Consider the following 21,330-nt stretch of genomic DNA (forward strand, 5'->3'; position numbering starts at 1 on the left):
ACTTTTGTGGAACTTGTTTCTAATATCTTTTTGTAACAAATATCGAACAGGTTTGTCATGTGTTTAATTTTGCAACTTGACCAGGTCACTTTTTATCTTGGTACTGTATCATTCTTAAACGTTAAGGATTAGACATTCATTCAAGTACCTAAATACACATAATAATAAATCTCTCCTATTTTCAGAATTTTGACAAACCAAATCCCTTGAGCTACGTCCTTTTGGTAGGACTCCGCTTCAAAGGGGATTATAAAACAAGGAGTTGCGTTGTCTTGTTGCAATTTCTTAATTTATTTATATTCTTTGTAGACATAAATTTGATCAGCCCAGCCAACACGTTTTGTCCATTCGGACTTCATCAGGTCTGAAATATTAAAAATAATTCAAAATTTATATACTACATGTACATATTCACATACCAATTGTATGTATGTATGTATGTATAAACCATTTCATAACGCGCTCTATTACTTGTGAGTATCCTGGCGCGATGGGAAAAAAACAGAGGAGAGACAAACGGAGAGCCACTTATGTCACACTCCTGAATAGATGGGTTTTCAAGTTTTTCTTAAACTGGGCTACACTTTGGGTGGAACGCAAGTGAAGGGGGAGAGCATTCCAAGCTCGGGCAGCCACTACAGCTATGGACTGGCCCCCTAGCCTGGTTCGCTTAAAGCGAGGGAGAGTCATCTTGAACAGAGAGGAAGATCTAAGGACTCGAGTGGGAGCATGAGGGTGAATCTCTTCTTCAGGTAAGCAGGTCCTTGATCATGGGTTGCTCTAAACGAGAGCACCAAAGATTTGAACAAGATGCGTTGAGACACTGGTAGCCAATGAAGGCTACACAGCTGGGCACTAACGCTCTGCCATCTTGGAACATTAAATAAGAGACGGACAGCGGCGTTCTGGATAACCTGCAGACGTTTAACCAGATAGGCAGGGATGCCGCTGAACAAAGCGTTCGCGTAATCCATCCTTGCCAGAATGAGAGCCCGAGCGACTGTCTCCTTTGCTTCTCTAGGAAGCAGTGGAAAAAATCTTCGTAACATTCTCAAAGTGGCAAAGCATGTCCCAGATAGTTTCTTTATGTGGTCCTCAAATCTAAGGTCCTCACCGAACCATATGCCAAGATTTTTTGCGGGGCCACCCATCACCTTGGGGCTGGGGATATTTGGGGGCCACAGCAAGTTTTTAAAATTGGGAGGGAAAGAGCCATAGAAGAGGACCTCGGATTTGTCCTCATTACATTTCAGCTGAGCCAAAGTTAGCCAGCGAAAGACTGAGGACAAACATAACTGGACTGTAGAGGTGTCCAGATGATCATCGGGCCAGGTAAACAGCAGCTGTGTATCATCCGCATACCCTATAATCTTAGCCCCATACTGTTCCGCTAGGTATACCAGAGGGGTGATGTAAACATTGAACAGTAGGGGACTAAGCGTGGATCCCTGTGGGACCCCAGTGAGGAGTGGTTTAGGCTCTGAGGCATGAGGCGGCATCCAGACCTGTTGTGTTCTATCTGATAGAAATGAGGACAGCCAGGCCAGGGCACGGCCACCAATGCCAATAGCAGACAGCCTGGTGAGGAGGAGCTCGTGAGGGACGGTATCGAACGCGGCAGAGAGGTCCAACAAAATCAGGACCGCTCTGCCGCCTCCGTCCAAACACTCCCGAATAGACTCCGTCATCTCGACCAGTGCTGTTTCCGTGCTATAGGCCGCCCTAAAGCCTGATTGAGCTGGATGCAGAGCATTGGAGGTCTCAACAAAGCTCTCCAGTTGACGGAATACCACTTTCTCACATATTTTTGCCAACGCTGGCAAAAGGGATATTGAACGATAATTCCCAAGGACCATAACATCCAGCCCTGGTTTTTTCAGAAGCGGCAGAAGCTTTGCCTGCTTCCAACTTAGAGGAACCTCTGCTAAGGATAGAGAGAGATTCACTATCTATGTGACCTCACTACAAACAATACTAGCCACTTCCGAAAGAACCCGGGCAGGGCAGGGGTCAGAGGGAGAGCCCGATTTAAGGGACTCGAGAAGAGGCAGAACATCACTTTCCGCAGCCAGCGAAAAGTCCGTGAACTGTTGGATACCGCAACGGCATGGCATAAAAGAAGGGACATCCGCTGAGCTATCCGCTGGTAACGCAGAAAGTAAGCCCTGCTGAATCTTAGCAATTTTATTAATAAAGAAATCAGACAAATCCTCGCACCATTGCACGGAGGAAGGGAGTGTAATAGTATCAGCAGCAGGAGATACAAAACTTTTAACAATAGAGAAAATCTCTCTACTGTTATTTTCCGCTTTAGCGATTCTCCCTGCTTAATAGTTCCCTTTGGCTGTTTTTATAGTGGCATAGTAGTCTTTCTGGGCTGCACGTAAGGCGGACTTTGACTCCAAACTATACCCGAGTCTCCAAGCACGCTCCAGCTTTTTACATTCCAATTTCAACTCCCTCAGCTCAGGAGAGAACAATGGTTGAGAGGGGCTGCGCCGGAGCCTGGACAATGCAGTATGTTTCGTCGACCCATTCGCCGCCTGCAGCACCCACCCATCAAAGCCACTAACCGCCTCTCCCAGCATAGGGATAAGCTTCGGGCGAGCTCTAGATAGAGCCTGGCCGAACGCAACCAGGTTAACCTTCTGGGGATGGCTCATGGGCGGTGCGGGGGCTGATCGACCTAACCCCTCCGCCTCCCATGAGAACCTAACCAGGTCATGATCCGACCACGTTACTTTTTCTAGGCTTAAAGCCTTGATGGAAAAATTGGAGCAGACTAAATCTAAGAGGTGCCCTCCAGCATGAGTCGGAGAGTCCACCCATTGTTCAAGCTGTGCCAGATCAAAGACTTCCCCCAGTCGGCGCGCTTCAGTAGAATTAAAAAGATCTGCAATTTACCTATATACTCTTTCAAGCCAAAACATCAACACGTTACTCCAACCTACAACGTACCTATGTAACAAACATTTATCATTGAATCATTGAATGTATACCAGCGCATGTTATATTTGCATATACATCACTGAGAGTGCCTTGGTCTTGGGGATCGGTCTCCCACTGACTCTTCTCTGTCTCCTGCCTCACCCTTTCTGGTGATAATTTGGGGAGCAGGGGGCCCCAGACAATGTATCCACCAAGGGACCCCAGAGAGTTCATCCACCATTTCCTTGGAGCTAGCTTGTGCTAGACCTTCCAATCCTAGAGTCTCCTGATTGTTCTCTCGTATCTCCTGGCCGTCACATCCCTTGCTTGGACCTTCCAAGAGGAAATATTTCATCACCGCTCCCTGTCCGCTCAAAAAAGACTGAAACCCCACAGAAGTGCTTGCACTCTCTCTCACTGCCACTCTCACAAGTAGGTCAACATGTCTAGAGCACTCTGTGAGAAAGTGCCCTCTTTTGCATGGTTGTCCCCACTTTTTGCTGAACTGCTGATGTGCTTTGACTGAGTGTGCCCTGGGCTCCTACCAATCAGATACCCAGGGTCTATGTCTTTCCCTAAAACTGCATTGAAGACCAAATCCAATTGGCACTCTCTGGCCAAGGTCAGCCCCTGGTAAATGGTACCACAGGTACCATGGGCACTGTGGCCAGGGAAGACCTCTAAGGGCTGCAGCACTTATTCTGCCACCCTTACAGGACCTGTACCTTTACACACACACACACTGCCTAAGCAGGCTGCATGTTTTAGTGCAGAACAAAGTGAAGAGTCGACATGGCACACATCCCTGTGTGCCATGCCTACAACCCACTGCCCTGGCAATGATCAGCCACCCCTCTAGCTGGGTGCACTATACCAGTGGTGAGGGCACAGGTCCATGAGCCCTGTACCCCTACTGTGTCTAAGCCAATTCTCAGACATTGTAAGTGCAGTAATGCCATTAAGAGTATAAGATGCTGGGAGTTTGTCATTATGAACTCCCCAGCACCATAATGGCTACACTGAAAACTGAGAAGTTTGGCATCAAACTTCTTAGCATATTAAACCCACACTGATGTCAGTGTGGGAATTATTGAAAAATGCACACAGTGTGCATTTGAAAAATTACCTAACACTAGTGTCCAGGCTGAGTGGCAGCTCCCCAGCTGCCACCACCAGACATGTTTCTGGACCCCTGGGTCCAGAGCCTGCTCTCTCGAGGGCTGAAACAATGCACATCCTGGGACGAGGTGCCAAGCCTCCTCCCAGGATGGGCAGGGTCCACAAAGGAGAAGCTTCAAAGGCTTGTCGCCTCTGTGAGCTCCCCCAGGCCTTTTGCTGCTCTCAGCAACTGGTCTCCACCGGTCTGAGCCCCACTTTGGGTGGGAGAATCAATAGAAAAATCAAGTGAGGAAGGGAGGTGTGCCCACCTTTGCCAACCCCACCCCTCAGGTGGGGGAGGCAAGGTAAAGCACAACTCACAGTCCCCACCATCTTGCAGATGGGGGGACAGTGGCCAACCACAGTGTGGCATATGCCCCCCTCCCACTGGATGGTGGCATAATAGGGGATGTACCCCCCCAAAGGAAGAGACCTATTGGTCCCAACCTTTTACTTACCTGTAACACCCCTAGATTTAGTATTTAGTGGTATCCTGAACCTTGCCTCCTCAGACAAGCAATGACCAACAAGAAAAGAAGGAGAAGGACCGAACAGCCGTGCTGAAGCTAAGAAGAGGACGCCTACTGACTTGGCCCTAGCCCTACCGGCCTATCCCCACCTCGAACCTGCAGAAGCAAAACCCCGGTGTGGCCTGCATCCAGGAACCTCAAGAACCCTGAGGACCTGCCCTGCCATCCCAGAAAAAGACTTTGTCTCTCTTGAACACCAGAGTTGTTCACCAACAGACTCCAGCTCTGGCAGAATCCGCAACTCTGCACCCGATGCCCACGGCCCCAGTTTGAGTGGCCCAACACCACGTGAAGGTCTCCCCGGCGATCCTGACCTGAGATCCAGTGATCCCTGACCTGCTTCAAGCCTCCAGCTGACACCTGCAGCCTCAATCTGGAGGGGCCCCCCAACCATGACCAGGAGCTGGTAAGAAGATCCAACCCTAAAATACACTCCTGCACCCGACACCCGCAGCCTTGGGTGGCCCAACCGACGATGTCTAATCAACCCCCATTATCCCAACTTAATCAATCAATCAATCATAGCATTTGTAAAGCGCACTACATACCCGTGAGGGTCTCAAGGCGCTGTGGGGGCGGGGGAGCTGCTACTGTTCGAAGAGCCAGGTCTTGAGAAGTCTCCTGAAGGTCAGAAGGTCTTCGGGGGGGGAGGGTGTTCCATGTCTTGGCAAGGTGGGAGAATGATCTGCCGCCGGCGGTCACTCTTTGGATGCGGGGGACGGTGGCGAGTGCGCGGTCTGCGGAGCGGAGCTGGCGGGTGTGGGTGTAGAGGCTGAGTCGGCTGTTGAGGTACGCTGATCTGGTGTTGTGAAGTGCCTTGTGTGTGTGGGTGAGGAGTTTGAAGGTTATCCTCTTGTTGACAGAAATCCAGTGCAGGTCTCTCAGGTGGGGTTTCATGTGGCTGCGGTGAGGGATGTCGAGGATCAGGCATGTGGAGGCGTTCTGGATACGGTGGAGTGCGTTTCCGTAGTCTAGTCTACTGCTGATGAGGGCCTGAGTGACCGTCCTTCTAGCTTCGGTGGGGATCCACTTAATGATCCTTCTAAGCATGCGGAGGTTGTTGAAGCAGGAGGAGGAGACAGCGTTGACCTGCTTCGCCATGGAGAGGGTAGAGTCGAGGTTGACCCCTATGTTGCATCCGTGGTCGGTGGGTGTTGGGGGTGTTCCTAGTGCAGTTGGCCACCAGGAGTCGTCCCAGGCTGAGGGGGTGGATCGGAGGATGAGGACCTCCATCTTGTCAGAGTTCAGCTTCAGCCGGCTGTTCCTCATCCAGTCGGTGACAGCCTTCATTCCTTCGTGAAGGTTGGTTTTGGCGGTGTGAGGGTCCTTGGCGAGGGAGAGGATCAGCTGGGTGTAGTCGGCATAGGAGAATGTTGAGGTCGTGCGACATGGGCGAGCGGTGCCATGTAGACGTTGAACAGAGTTGGGCTGAGGGATGAGCCTTGGGGTACGCTGCAGATGATCCCGGTGGCTTTGGAGCGGAAGGGGGGAGGCAGACGCTCTGTGTTCTGCCTTAGAGGAAGGAGAAGGTCTGGTCCAGGGCCATCTCTTGGATTCCGTCGTCGCAGAGGTGTGTTCGTAGTGTGCGATGGCAGACCGTGTTGAAGGCGGCGGACAGGTCCAGGAGGATGAGGGCCGCAGTTTCTCCCATGTCAAGCAGGGTCCTGATGTAATCAGTGGTGGCGATGAGGGCAGTTTCGGTGCTGTGGTTGCTGTGGAACCCTGACTGGGATGGGTCCAGGAAGCTGTTCTCTTCGAGGAACCTGGTTAGTTGTTTGTTGACAGCCTTTTCTATGACTTTTGCCAGAAACAGGAGCAGGGAGATGGGTTGGAAGTTCTTGAGGTCCTTGGGGTCCGCCTTGGGTTTCTTGAGTAAGGCGTTGATCTCTGTGTGCTTCCATTTCTCCGGGAAGGTCACTGTCTCGAAGGAGATGTTGATGGTTTTCCAGAGATGGGGTGCGATGGTGCTGCTGGCTTTGTTGAAGATGTGGTGTGGGCAGGGATCTTCCGGGGATCCGGAGTGGACGGTGTTGATAAACTTGATGGTGTCGTCGTCGTTGATGTTGGTCCAGGTGAGCAGGCGGTTGGTGTGGGTGGTGGTCCTCTCCAAGTGGTGGTCACTCCCAGAAGACCTTCGTCCCTGAGCTGCAATGTGTTTGCAAACCGGAGAAACCCATTGAAAGTAACAGGGCACCAGATGACAAACCATCACCGTGCACCCGTCCACCCTAGTGCCGTTGAGAGTATTCCTTCGGTGCTAACTTGAACCCCCATTTGCCCTGAGCTGAGGTCCAGGAGCTTTGCTCCCACAAACTTGTGGCCCGCTCGTGAGCAACTACCAACCGTAGGTCCCCTATCCCCCATTGGATAACATTGGGCCACAGCACTCTGTACCCGGTAGCCCTAGTGTCGCTGAGAGTGCTTTGAGAGTGCATCCTCGACCCCGGAAGACCCCTGAGTCTAACCCAAGAAAACCATTTCTCACAATAAAGTCCTTACCTGTTAACCAATAACTCTATTTCCTCCCATCGGATAACATTGACTCTTTCCTATGAAAAAGTTTCTAAGTGTTGAGTTGGAAAATCTATAAAATCCTATATAACTGTGTACAAATAACCAAAAGACATTTACCTATTTACAGAAAATGTCCCAGTCCAGTATCCAGGTATACTACACTGTGCAATAAAAGTAATCTGCAAAGTCATCTACATGACATCATATTGAAAAGTCATTATAAAGTATGTGTACAATATTTTAAGGTATTGCGTTTCCAGTAATTCTACTGTAACCAAACCAAAGTATATAAACAACTGCAAACCAAGCTCTATTGTTACTGCAAAATATAAATCACTTACCTGTGCCAGGCTTGCTTGGTTCTAAGAAATAAACATAACTAAATAATATTTTGCAAATTGGTCTGATTTCAGTCTTTGAGTTTGTGCAATCATTTGCTGATTGAGAGTGTACAACAAATGCTTAACAATACCCTCTGATAAATCCTTACTGCTTGCCCACACTACCACAAATAGAGAGTAAAGTGCTATCTCCATTTACCTCTGCCTACCTTTGGGGTTTCACTGGACTCTGTGCACACTATACCTCACTTTGGTATGGTATATACAGAGCCAGCTTCCTACACACCCACACTGCTGTCATGTTCAGACACTCTTCTGCATACATACCTTGTCGTTCACCTGCAGGCAGTGCAGCTAAGGCCAGACTCAGCACCGGCATACGCAAGGACTCACTTTTCCTGACACAGAAAGTGGCCAGGGATCTCTGAATCTGGCTGTACTTTTTTCTCTTCAAACGCTAGCTCTCATCAAGCTTGTGGACAGTTTTTTCTAGTTCCCGATCTCTATAGCACCACAAAGCCCTTTACTTCTTAGACAAAGTACTTCAAATAGTTGTCATTCTCCCTTCTCACAATTCTATCTTTTTGCGTTAAATGAGTTCATTAGTGTTATTCATCTGTGCCAATTTCTGTCCATTAACAATCTGATTTTAATTCTGCAGATGACTGAAGAGGTGAAGAAGTCTCAGAGCTTGAACAAGGAAACAATGACTCGAATCCAGGAGTGATGAGCAATTGGAAATTCTCAAGTACGGAAAACTACTGAATACAAACATTGTTTTCCTGACTCAATACTCTACATTGAACATTAACAAAGCTCCTAAGTGAAAATACCCAAAATAATTAATAGGTTTGAGCTCTTTGCACTAAACAGCCTCTGAAATGGGAAAGGAAAACGTGTAAAATGAGAGCTCAGTGCACGTACTATTTGTAAGAATATTTTCTCTCAAAAGAAACTTTTGCAGATTAATACAATAATGCAAAGTAATTAAAGCTGAACACAGTGCACCTGAGAATAACTTTGGTTATAGCTTCAAACTGAGGGTACTGATAGAATGCAGCAGAGAAGATAAAAGCAACAACATTTTATCCCTGCACAGAAAGTGGGAGCTTTTGTTAGAAATACCAACCCCCTCAACGTGATGAAACAAGATTTATTTGAAGTCTCCATCCTATTTAAGATGAGAGAATGAAAGCAGTGCATAAAAAGTCATTGTTAAAGATCTTTCAAAGACCTCAGCAGAGCAAGACGGCAGAGCACAACATTCAGTGTAAAAGATACCCGCATCCACGTCTTTCTCTGTGGTTCATCGACCTCTTCATTACTACGTAGAACCTTCACAGTGAAGGACTTTCTTGGTATGATGTTTGTCTCGTTGGGAAAAGGGAAGGTAAAAGGGACCTTCTGGTGATAGTGAAAACTATTATCATTCACAAGCCTATTACCTACCTTGACCTGAATGAAAAAAACTTTCTGATGTATTAACACTAAATACGTCAGATGCCTCATCAGTTCTTTATAAAAGTCTAAATATGTAAACGTGTGTAAATCTTAAAGTTTCAACATGATTTTAATTCTGTATGAGAACCTACATGTGCATACGTTGGAGACATCCTCATAGGTACTGTGGCCCAGCTCAGTAAAAGTTTATAGGATAACGTAGGCTAGCCCTAGAGGTGACATCATAAGCACTCCTTGGCATGTATGTGAGACAAAACCAGGCTTGGAGATATTAACTCCAGAAGACAATTTTATAACTGTATTGAATTCAAGAACAGCTTTAGTTGTCAATCCTATCTCAATCAAAATGAGACAACACACAGCGGGGAAAAGCATTATCAGTGCATTCAATTCCAGAAAACCTTCATCCAGAAAAGCAGTTTCACTAACCAGGAGAGAACAGACACTGGGGGAAAACCCCAACAGTGCTTTGAATGCCAGAAAGCCTTTACTCAAAAAACCCATTTCACTGAGCATGAGAGAATACACATTTGAAAAACCTTATCCTTGTTCTGAATGCAAGAAAAGCTTTCATCGGAGAAGCAGTCTTACTAAACATGAAAGAACACCCACTGGGGAAAAACCTCATAAGTGCTCTGAATGTCAAAAAGGCTTCCTTAAGAAAATCTGTCTTATTCACCACAAAAGAACACATACTGTGGAAAAACCTTATCAGTACCATGAATGCCAAAAAAGCTACTATCATAAATATATCCTCAATCAACATGAGAGAACACACACTGGGAAAAAACCTTATGAGTGCTCCAAGTCCCAGAAAGGCTTCAGTCATAAAACTAGTCTCACTTACCATGAAAGAACACACACTGGGGAAAAACCTTACAGATGTTCTAAATGCCAGAAAAGCTTCAGACAGAAAGTCAGTCTTGCTGACCATGAAAAATATCATACTGGGGAAAAACCTTATAAGTGCTCTGTGTGCCAGAAAAGGTTCAGTCGGAAAATGAGTCTTACTTACCATGAAAGAACACATACTGGGGAAAAGCCTTATCAGTGCCCTGAATGCCAGAAACGCTTCAGTCATAAAAGCGGTCTTACTCAGCATGAAAGAACACATACTGGGGAAAAGCCTTATCAGTGCCTTGAATGCCAGAAAAGCTTCATTCAGAAAACCGGTCTTACTGAGCATGAAAGAACACACACTGGGGAAAAACCTTATCAGTGCTCTGAGTGCCAGAAAAGGTTCAGTCGGAAAATCAGTCTTACTTACCATGAAAGAACACATACTGGGGAAAAGCCTTATCAGTGCTCTGAATGCCAGAAAAGATTCAGTCAGAAAATCACTCTCACTCAGCATGAAAGAACACATACTGGGGAAAAGCCTTATCAGTGCTCTGAATGCCAGAAAAGATTCAGTCAGAAAATCACTCTCACTCAGCATGAAAGAACACATACTGGGGAAAAGCCTTATCAGTGCCCTGAATGCCAGAAAAGGTTCATTCAGAAATCTGGCCTTACTCAGCATGAAAGAACACATACTGGAGAAAAGCCTGATCAGTGCCTTGAATGCCAGAAAAGTTTTACTGGGAAAAACCATCTCACTCAACATGAGAGAACGCACACTAGGGAAAAACCTCATCAGTGCTCCGAATGCCAGAAAAGATTCAGTCAGAACTATAATCTAATTATACACAGGAGAAAACATACAGTGAAAAATGTATGAGTGCCAGAATGCCCCGAAAGCTTCCATCGTAGCCGATCTCACTCAATTTGAGATGACACACACTGGGGGAAAACTGTATCAGTGCTACGAATTTTGGAAAATCTGTAATTAAAAATTGGGTCTGAGAATAGGGGGCGTGGCCAAGATGGCGGAGTGAGCGGACGTGCTCCCGGCTAGCTCCTTCGGCCCCGGCTTACCCGGCGCTGTCCCCTGGCGCGTTTCTCCCCCGCGCTATCCAGGTGGGGGCCGGAGATCTGGGAGACGCTCCGGTGCCGCACACGGAGCTGTGCGAGCTGTTTTGGCGAGTTGAGACGCTGGAGCACGGAGCGGCTGGACTGGCAGTGGGAGCAGGCCCGGAAGCTACGGAGGCAGCGTGCGGCCACTGGAGGCACCCTGAGAGTGCGGAGGCTGTGGCGCTGGGCCCATCGGACACGGTGTGAGGCGCGATAACCGGACGGCTGACCAGGGGTCTGCGGAGTCGAACCTGCATGCACCGCCTGGCCCGGAGTGGGGCCTCCTTCGGCCCGGAGGCGGTGCGCCTATTCTAGGCCGGGGTTGAGGCTTACAGCTGAGGTGGAGGAGGAGCCCGGAGCTGCGGGAGGGACGGCGGTCCCCAAGATTGCGTGGTGCCTGACCCCGTGTGGTGGCTGGAGGAGGCGGTGAGAAGGCGGCGGGGGTCCCCTGGCCCCCGGAGGAGAGGAGGCCGCACAGATTGCCGAGGCGACCCGGAGGACCTGGAGGAGGGCCGTGGTCTGGGCCGGGCGCCGCCAGCTGAGGCCAGTCGTGGATTGGAGGTACCGGGGACCGTGGTGGGTGGGGCAACTGGGCCCAGCCTGGCCCGGAGTGCGGCAAGGCGGCTAACTGCTGTGCCCGGAGCGGAGCCGCCAGGGAGGCGTGGCGCTGAGGCATACGGAGAGAGGAGGCCGGTCGGGCTGCGGCGAATCTACCTGAGACCGGGGTTGAGGCCTGCCGTGGAAATGCCGGGGGCGCAATCATTGGATTGGGCCGCGCCTAGACGGCATCTGGGGGCAGAGGTAGCGGAGAGGCAGCGACGGACATCCCTGAACCCCAATGAGTGGAACAGTCTGGAGGGTGGCGCAGAGGATCGAGCTGAGGGCTAGAACCCCGACCTGCTGGTGCCGGGGGCCTCCTCGAAAGTGGATCACTGGAGCATAAGATCCCCCCCATGGTGAAAGGCACAGACCTGGGACCCGTTGTGAGGTATCAGCCCTGCACGAGAGCGCCTGTGAGGAGTGGAGCCCAGGCGGTAAGCCCAGTTAAGTGAGGAGATCGGGGGCGCAGGGACTGAGCGGCGGGGCGCAGGGGGCCCACGGGGCTAGCACACAATAGGAGCCCGCTGGGAGTCGCCGGTCTTGAAGGCGGACTGTAGCAGGGAGACGGTGGAGCGCCATCAGTGGGGATTGACCACATGAGGTGGCTGCGAGACCGGGCTGCGACCATTCCCTGGGCCAGGAGGAACTTAGAGCAGCATACCTCGTGAAGAACGATCTGGATGGCTTACACCCGGGGGTGTGTAGACGAACAGGAGAGAGACCGCCACGTTGCTACAGAGGGAGGTGGCTGCGGCACAGCGGACTACCAGTATGACAGGGCAGCGGGGGAAGAAGGGCGAGTGGACCCTCCCTGAGATGTTGGGCAGGGGGCAACAGAAGGGGGAGAGAGGAGGTGCGTCCCCAGGAACGTCCAGAGTCTTGCAGGGTACCGGGGAGAGTGAGATTCCCATCACCAGATCCTTCCTAGAGACCCTCTTTAATTCGCTGCGTGAGGATTTTCAAACTTTAAAACAGGAAGTGGCTGGAGAGGTCAGGGAAGTGCGACAGGAGGTGGACAGTTTTGACCAACGGGTAGCCACTATGGAGACCGACGGACATTCTAGAGATGAGGAAATTGCACAGCTGCAACAGGAGGTCCTGCGGCTGCAGGATCAACAGCTAGATCTCCAGGCACACAACGAGGATCTGGAGAACAGGTCCCGGCGGAATAACATTAGGGTCCGGGGTGTTCCATCAAAAGAAGAGGGCACGGATGTTACCGGATTCCTGCAGGTGCTGTTCCGGGATGTCCTGGGAGAACAGGTGGACTTCCCCATTCGGATTGACAGAGCCCACAGGGTGGGCACGGCTAGAGGGTCCTCTGCCCCTCCCCCGGACATTCTGGCCTTCTTGCCCGACTATGCTCTCAAGGAGCGCATACTGAGAGAGGCGCGGAAACGTGAGCCGCTGCGACTTCGGGAGTACCCTGTGGCCCTATTTCAAGACCTGTCGGCCATAACGCTTGCCAAACAAAGGATGTTCAAGGTGGCTACGGACTTTTTGAGGGAAAAGGAGACTCCGTACTCGTGGGGGCATCCCTTCCGCCTCATCTTTCGCTGGAATGGGACCCTGCATCAGCTCCGCTCTCTCCAAGACACATGTGCCGTGTTGGGCATTGAGGCGACAGAAGAGAGAACGCAATCGCCCCGCAGGAGAAAGATGACGAGGGATGGCTGACAACCGGCTCCGAGATGGCGGGGCTCAAGGGGGGGCTCCAGGCTGGACTCACCCGCGGCGAGAGCAGGATGGGAGGAAGCAGTGCGGGAGGTAGTACTCACGGCCTAAGTTGACTCGGGGGGGAGATCACCATTCTTGCATTGTTTCTATGGCTGCACCGGGGGCTGGGGAGTGGGGGCGGTGGGGAGGGCGTAGTGGCTGGACATCCACTTCAGTAACTTACCCCAGCCTTGTTCCACTTGGAACCGGACTGGGACTATGAGGTTTGAGGGGTTGTTGCAGGGGGTGGGGGGTGTCAGGGGAACTGATGCAGCATTCAGTTGGATGTTTTTTTTCATTTTGCTTGTTGGGGGTTGGGGGTAGGAGTTGGGAGGGGGTCGACTGTGGGTTTGTTCATTGCTCTGTTTGTGGGGGGCTGGTTGGGGGGGAGTCAGGGAAGGGAGGGGGCCGGGGAGGGGGTGAAGGGGGGTGGGGGTGGGAGGGAGGGGTTGAGTGGGGAGGGAATGGGGGGTCGTCCAGTGCTCTTTGCGAGTCTACACTGCCCTAGCTGGGCTCACACGTACTACACACTTCTGCGCCGCCCCGTCTGGGCGGACATCTATTGCCTGTGCCCCCACTTGTTCCTATGCCTTTGACGACCCTTAAGGAGGTGACCCTTAATGTTAAGGGGTTGAACAATCCGGTTAAGAGAAGAGCAGTCCTGTCCCAACTAGAAAGTACTCAGGCAGATATCTGTCTCCTGCAGGAGACCCACTTGATGTCCCTCGACTGTCACAGGCTACGCTCCCATAAATTCCCGACACAATTCTTCTCTTCCAACACAACTAAGACAGCAGGGGTGGCAATACTGGTGGCGAGGCGCTTCAAAGGGGAGGTCCTACACAAATTTGCAGAGCAGAAGGGGAGGCTGCTAGCATATCGGTTTAAGCTTGGGGGTCTTGTGTTTAGCATTGGGTCTGTGTACAGTCCCAACGAGCACCAGGAACGGTTCTTGAACTCGGCCTTAGTGGACATTACAGCCACTCCAGACAGATATATCATTGTAGGGGGAGACCTTAACATGGTCTCCGACGCGGCTTTAGATAGATCTGCGCTCCGTGCCCCGCAGACTGGCGAACTCTCGGCTGCATGCAAGTCCCAGCTGGCGGACCTGGATCTCCACGATCTCTGGCGCCGCATTCACCCCACCGATAGGGATTACTCCTTTTACTCTCACGCACATAAAACATATGCAAGATTGGACCATCTCCTGGTTACGGGACTGGTCTGTGCCCTGGCTACGACCTCCGAGATGGGGGTCATCTCCCTGTCGGATCGTGCTCCTGTCACAGCCACTTTTAGCTTACCACCGACGTCATCCGCGCGCGGGGTCTGGCGCCTCAGGGACACCTTGCTACACAAAAAAACGGTGGTGAAGCACATCACGGACACCGTCCGTGACTATTTGGTTCACAGCGATAACGCCGACACCTCTTTAGCGACTTAATGGGCGGCCCTGAAGGCGGTCCTCAGGGGGGAATTTTTAGCCATTTCATCGGCGGAGAACAGGGAACGGCAGCACAAACGGGACGAACTAACGCAACGGGTCCGCGAACTCGAGCATATGCACCACCGTACCGGGGTTCCCAGAATCTGGAGGCAACTCAAGGCAGTGAGGAAACGCATGTCGGCCCTGGATATGGACCGGGTGGAGTACGCGGCACTACGTCTGCGACATGCGTACTATACGGGGGGGGACAGATGTGGCCGGCTTCTGGCGAACAAGCTCAGAGTGGCGTACCAGCAACACTTGGTGAAAGAGATCTCGGATGCCAACGGGGCGGCGGTCACAGAGGACGCCTCGATTGCGGAGGCCTTCCGTCGGTTTTATGCGGATCTTTACGCGGGCGACCCCCGTCTGAGTAGGCAACGGAAGAGTACCTGGATTCGGTCACCCTCCCTTCCCTTGCCCCGTCACAGGCGGAGTACCTGGAAAGGGACATCCGTATTGAGGAGGTGATCACCGCTATCTCCAAACTCAAGCATGGCAAAGCCCCGGGGCCGGATGGCTATACGTCGCTTTTCTATAAGACGTTCTGTACGACACTGGCACCTATTCTCGTCTTTTCAACTCGTTCTCCGCACCGGGCGCCATCCCGCCCGACCTCCTGCAAGCTACCCTGATGGTCATCCCCAAACCGGGAAAGGATCGGACCCAATGCGGCTCATACAGGCCGATCTCCCTCCTAAACGTGGATCTCAAGCTGTACACTGGGATCCTTGCGGCCCGGTTGGCTCTCCATCTGCCGGGTTTGGTGGACTCGGACCAGGCGGGCTTCATCCCGGGGCGGCAGACAGTGGACAATACTAAAAGGGTTGTCCACCTCCTGGAGAAGGCCTCCCGAATCCCCGGAGAAAGAATGATGCTGGCGGTGGATGCAGAGAAGGCATTCGACTGGGTGCATTGGCCTTACTTGGAACGTGTCCTGGCGAAGGTGGGAATTGAGGAGAAATTCCGCTCCTTGGTGTTTAATTGCTATAAGTTTCCTTCGGCAGTGGTGCGAGTAAACGTCTGCAGCTCGCGGAGTTTTGCTATAGAGAGAGGCACCAGGCAGGGGTGTCCGCTGTCCCCGCTGCTCTTCGCTCTGTATATGGAGCCATTTGCTCAGAGGATACGCCAGAATCCGAGTGCGGTGGGAGTGCAGATGGGGGGGTATACCCACACTGTTAGCCTGTACTCAGACGATGTTATATTGACCCTGGACGACCCAAGGAGGGCGCTCCCGGCGTGCATTTCGGAGTTGGACGCCTTTGCGGAGGTCGCAGGATTCAAAATGAATCTGGGGAAGTCGTGGCCCTGGATGTGTTACTGACTGCTGCTACAAGAGCCGAACTACAGGGCCTTTTCCCCATGCATTGGTCATCGGATCTCGTGCCTTATCTGGGCATTTTGCTGGCACCCACTCTGCCCGCTATGGTGACAGCCAACTACACTGCCTTGGGCACAAATATCAGGGAGGAATTGGGACGTTGGAGTCGAGGCACGCTTTCCTGGCTGGGCAGGATAGCCGCGGTGAAGATGACTGTGCTGCCGCAAATTCTTTATTTGTTTCGGGCCCTGCCGCTCCAGCCCCCAACGGGGTGGGTTCAGCAAACGCAGGCAGACCTTGCGCGTTTCATCTGGCAGGGCCGCAAACCTAGACTGAAGAGGGCACTTTCCACGTTGGCCCCATAGGCAGGGGGACCTAGGATACCGGACTTGCGCAAGTATTTCCAGGCGGCACAGCTGCGGTACCTTGTGGAGTGGAGCAGATGGGAATTGGATAAGCACTGGCTTTTTCAAGACCAGGCGGTTGCTGGCCGGCCTCTGCAGGAGGTGCCCTTCTTGCGCAGGGCTCACCGTCCCGTGAACTTGTACGCGTCCTTTGTTACGCAAGTCCCCCTGAAGGTGTGGGACGCCACTAATGTCACCCACGATCTTACTACGTTTCCCTCGCCGCTTACACCTTTGGTAGAAAACCCAGACTTCGCCCCGGGGATGGAGCCGGGGGCCTTCATGCACTTGTGGGCCGCAGGGTGCAGGACACTCTTTCATGTGTACGACACGGAGGGAGTCATTCCCTTTCCGAGTTTCAGACAAGAATACTCGTTGCCGGAGATGGAGAGACTGTGATACCTGCAGGTCTGCCACTGGGCGCTGCATCCACGAGTGCGGGAGACGGCAGACAGGAAGCTTCTTCCATCTGAGAGGTGGCTCTTGTCCCGTACCTCTGATGCGAAACTGATCTCCGACCTCTATAAGTTTTTGCAACCCCTCATCCTCTCACCTTTACAATCCGGGTAGGGAACAGTGGGAACGGGAGCTGGGGAGGACGCTGAGCCACAAAGAGTGGGACCAGATTTCATATCGGGCGCGACACTCGGCATACCACACGGGACTCATGGAAACGTTTACTAAAGTGGCCACCTACTGGTATTACACCCCGGAAAGGCTACACGAAATGGACCGTAATATTGATGGTGCTTGTTGGAGGGCATGTGGGCAGGTAGGCACACTTACACACGTTCTGTGGGATTGTCCGCTGTTGCATTCTTATTGGAAGGAGGTAATAGATGAGATTGATTTACACTTCGACATTGAGCTGCCACGCCTCCCCGCGTACATATTGCTGGGCCTACCTAATCGGCTGATGTATCCATTGAGATCCCGTAGAGGCAGACAGATCGCTATTGCACTGGGCTCAGCAGTCCAGAACATCCTTATACATTGGCGCACCACCACGCCCCCATCCATCACCGGCTGGTTGCATAGATTGTGGCATGTATTGGGAATGGTGAAGTTGTCACTCACAGTGGCTGGGGATGTGGAGCAGTTTAAGGACCTCTGGCAACCGTTTCATTCCCTGTTGGTCACTGAATTTAGGGAACTCACCTGCCCGAGGTATCTTCGCCTCTTGAGCTTGACGTCACCTGCTGAATCGGCCTCTTGAAGGGTCCATAGACTAGATTTGCCTGCGGGGGGGCAGTGAGGGGGAAGGGCGGGACGGATCGGAGCACTGGTCGGGGGGGAGGGGAAGGGGGGGCACTGGGGGAGTTGAGGGGGGTGGGGGGGAGTTTGGGGGGGTTGTTCTTTTTCAGCACTGCTGTCTCTTTCTAAGCATCAAGACGGACTAGCCTTTATGGGCCTTTCATTGTTGTTTGCAGCAAGTGTTTTATGTTTTTGTATTGTCTCAATAAAATGCTTTAAACCTAAAAATTGGATCTCACTCAAATTGAGATAACACACGTTGAACAAAAAATGTATGTGTGCTATGAATGCCATAACGTCGCCATCCGCCAGAAAGTATAAAATCTTTCTAAATTATGTTTTCACGCATGATGTTTGAGGGATCTCTACAACTCTTATAAATATAAATGACAGTTCACCATAAAGTGCATGCTATGAAGTGCCATATAACGAAGAGCTGTTGAGATAAACTAATTCATGACATTTGACCAAAAAAGGGATTTAGGGTAGGCCTTTACAAATGATCATTATATGCTAGCTTTTCATTGGACTTTGGTATGGTGCCGGACTGCTTATACAGTGGAGAAAGTGCAAATTGTTCTTAGCACCTTAAGATAGATTTTTAGTAGGTGCCCCTAATATGATAAGATGGGATAGGGCTAGATAAAGCTCATACAGGCACATGCATCAAAGCTTTTTGCAATCGCAAACGGTGCGAATCGCAAAAATCGGCCATTTGCGATCTCAAATCAGCTTTTGGGATGCATGAAGGGTGAAGCCCCTCGCAATTTGAGAATTCGCAAATATTTGTGAATTCTCAAATTGCGATTGCATTTAAGGAATCGCATTTTGCGATTCCTTAAATGCAATGCATGAAAGTTTAAAAAATAGCGATTTCGCACTTAGGGGGAGAAAATTACCATGAGGTTGAACCTCATGGTAATTTGCGAAAACTATGAAAAAGGCACATCTGTGCATTTTTCAAGGTTTCATATTGTGCACACCCATGCCCTTATTCTTATCTGCCCAACCTTTCATGATGAATTGTTTTACCACTTTCAAAATGTTATACTCCTCATTACCAGATCTCCAATCTTCATTAAAAATGTACAGATTGCTCTAATTGAATATTGCACACTGTATTCATCCCAGTCACTATTGATATGCTCAGTCAAAGGTAATGGGGAACGACACAAATAATCAGGTACATTAGTCTTGCTACCAGGTAGATATTCCACATCATACATGAAATCTAACAATCTGAGCATCATCCTCTCAATGCGAGGTGTAGCATTTATCACTGCATCCAATCTTAAAACATTCACAAGTGGTTTATGATTTGTGCATAATGTAAACCTGGAAACCCACAAATATTTTGTTTGTATTTTTCCATGGCCCATACTGCTGCCAGCATCCCCTTCTTGATTTCTGAGAATTTGCCCCCTGCCAGAGACAAGGAGTGAGAATATGTTACTGTACACTTTGCCCCAGCTTCAGAAATGTGTTAGCACAGCGCCAAAGACCCTTGCCACTGGCATCAGTTGTCATAAAACTGATAGCACCAAATTCAAAACCTTTCAATGGAACTGCTGTACAAATATGTTTAATGGTTTCAAAATAAATCTCTAAGTAGTTCTGCACTCCATTTGAATTTGTGCCTTTCGTTCAACATTTGCCTCAACCCATATGTTTTCATGCTGAAATTCTTCACAAATTTACAGTAAACTTTTGCCAGACAAAGGAGTGACCTGACTTCATTCTTAGACACAGGTGCAAATGCCTTGATCATAAACTAAACTAAACTAATGTCTTTCTTCGGAGAACTATCCTCTATGCCTACTTCATGCCACAGGTATGGTTTTGACCTTAAGGCAAACTTGCACTTATTCAATTAAGCAGTAAGTCCTTCAGTGCCTAATCTGCCTAAAATAAATTTCAGTCTGTAATCATGCGCGTGTCTGTCTCTGCCCATCACCAGTATGTCGTCCTGAAAATATGTCACCCCTTCTGTATGTATCTCTGAATAACATGTGCATTAAATGCTGAAATACTGCTGCTTATGATTCTAGGACAAAGATCAATTGTAGAGAACCATTTAACGTGCCTGGTTTGAGCTAAATGTTTGTCAATCCTGGGAAGTGGATATTTTGCCACAAAAATATGTTTTGCTATGGTCTCTCAGATCAACACATAATCTTATATGGCCAATAGACTTACGGGCCACCCCAAAAGGTGATAAAATTTCTGCACCCTACATGGGCTCAATTATTCAATTTTTTTCCAGTTTGTTAATGATTTTGTCGATGACCTTGGCCGGGAAGGGGAGCAGAGAGATGGGTCGGAAGTTCTTGAGGTCTTTGGGTCTGCCTTGGGTTTTTTGAGTAGGGTGTTGATCTCGGGGTGTTTCCAGCTCTCTGGGAAGGTCGCGGTCTCAAGGGAGAGATTGATGATGTTGCGTAGGTGGGGTGCGATGGAGCTGCTTGCTTTGTGGAAGACGTGGTGCGGGAATGGGTCTGACGGAGAGCCGGAGTGGATTGTGCTCATGGTCTTGATGGTGTCACCGACGCTCACGCTGGTCCAGGCTAGAAAAGGGACGTGGAAGATGGTGAGGGTCTGTTGTGTTGCTGCTGTCTGTTGGGGCTGTCTGGATGTTGAAGTTGTCGTGGATGTCTGCTATCTTGCGGTGGAAGAAGGTGGCGAGGGAGTCGCACAGGGTTTGCGATGGCGGGATGTTGTTGGTGTTGGAGCTGGGGTTGGAGAGTTCTTTCACGATGTTGAAGAGCTCCTTGCTGTTGTGTGCGTTGTTGTCGAGGCGGTCTTTGAAGGAGGTCTTCTTAGCTGCCCTGATGGGGTGGTGGTAGTTGCGGACGGCGTCCTTGTTTGCTGCGTGGCTGTCCGGAATTTGTTCACTGTGCCATTTCTTCTCTAGGCAGGCTTGCTTGGAATCTAGGAGTTCTGGGGTGAACCAGCTGGCCCTCTTACTGGTGTCTCTGTGGGGGGGTTTCTTCAGCGGGGCGAGGGTGTTGGCGCAGTCCTCGATCCAGCGTCTGAGGTTGTTGGCAGCGACGTCGGTGTTGGAGGGTTCGGTGGGTGGGCTGAGAGCAAGGTTTGCATGTAGTTGGTCTTCAGTGATTTTGCACCGACGGCGGTGGGGGATCTGTTGGGTGCGGTGGTGTGTTGGTGGGTTTTTGGAAGGTGAAGTGGATGCAGCGGTGGATGGTCTAGAGGAGTTTGGTGGTGTGGCTGACGGAGACGTACGGGCTTGAGGAGAAGAAGGGGTCAAGCGTGTGGCCGGCGGAGTGGGTGGGTTTTGTGACGAGTTGTCTCAGTCCGAGGTTGGCGAGGTTGTCGATCAGGGTGGTGGAGTTGCTGTTGTTGTTGTTCTCAAGGTGAAAGTTCAGGTCTCTGAGCAGAATGGAGTATGGGAACTGTGATCCTACACTTAATGGGGTAGGGTCAGAGTCATGGCTAGAAAACAAAATAGTCTGTAACTTACATTGCCTTTCACCTTCAGAGTTAATTACAGATGAATTATATATGGGTAACAGTGAATTTTGGGAGTGTTTTTCACTGAGGGGTTCTTAGTGACATCAAATAGACAATGAGAGCGAACTCCAATGAGAAAAACATCCCCATAATTCATCTTTTACCCATCTATAATTTTATGATATGTTTGGCCCCC

At 50.4% G+C, this 21,330-nt stretch overlaps 3 protein-coding genes across 3 annotated transcripts in view; 2 read left to right on the forward strand and 1 right to left on the reverse strand.

Annotated features, from left to right (window-relative positions):
• The window catches only part of LOC147737902 (uncharacterized), a 138,515-nt gene extending 130,317 nt beyond the window's left edge, over nt 1–8,198 (forward strand). The window contains 1 exon segment of the mRNA XM_086924990.1: nt 8,133–8,198. Within this exon segment, the coding sequence (XP_086781116.1) occupies nt 8,133–8,198 (66 nt within the window).
• The window catches only part of LOC147737899 (uncharacterized), a 610,977-nt gene that overhangs the window by 259,237 nt on the left and 330,410 nt on the right, over nt 1–21,330 (reverse strand). The gene's annotated exons all lie outside the window — the stretch shown is intronic.
• LOC147737903 (uncharacterized) lies at nt 9,279–10,652 on the forward strand. Its single transcript, XM_086948553.1, has one exon. It carries the CDS (start codon nt 9,279–9,281, stop codon nt 10,650–10,652), a length of 1,374 nt encoding a protein of 457 aa, XP_086804679.1.

This window comes from Lissotriton vulgaris, chromosome 1_1 (genome assembly GCF_964263255.1).
Source record: "Lissotriton vulgaris chromosome 1_1, aLisVul1.2, whole genome shotgun sequence".
NCBI classification, from domain to species: domain Eukaryota; kingdom Metazoa; phylum Chordata; class Amphibia; order Caudata; family Salamandridae; genus Lissotriton; species Lissotriton vulgaris.

Bases quoted from the DNA above. Each gene is read 5' to 3' on its own strand.
- LOC147737903 (XM_086948553.1), top strand. From the start codon at position 9,279: ATGAGACAACACACAGCGGGGAAAAGCATTATCAGTGCATTCAATTCC.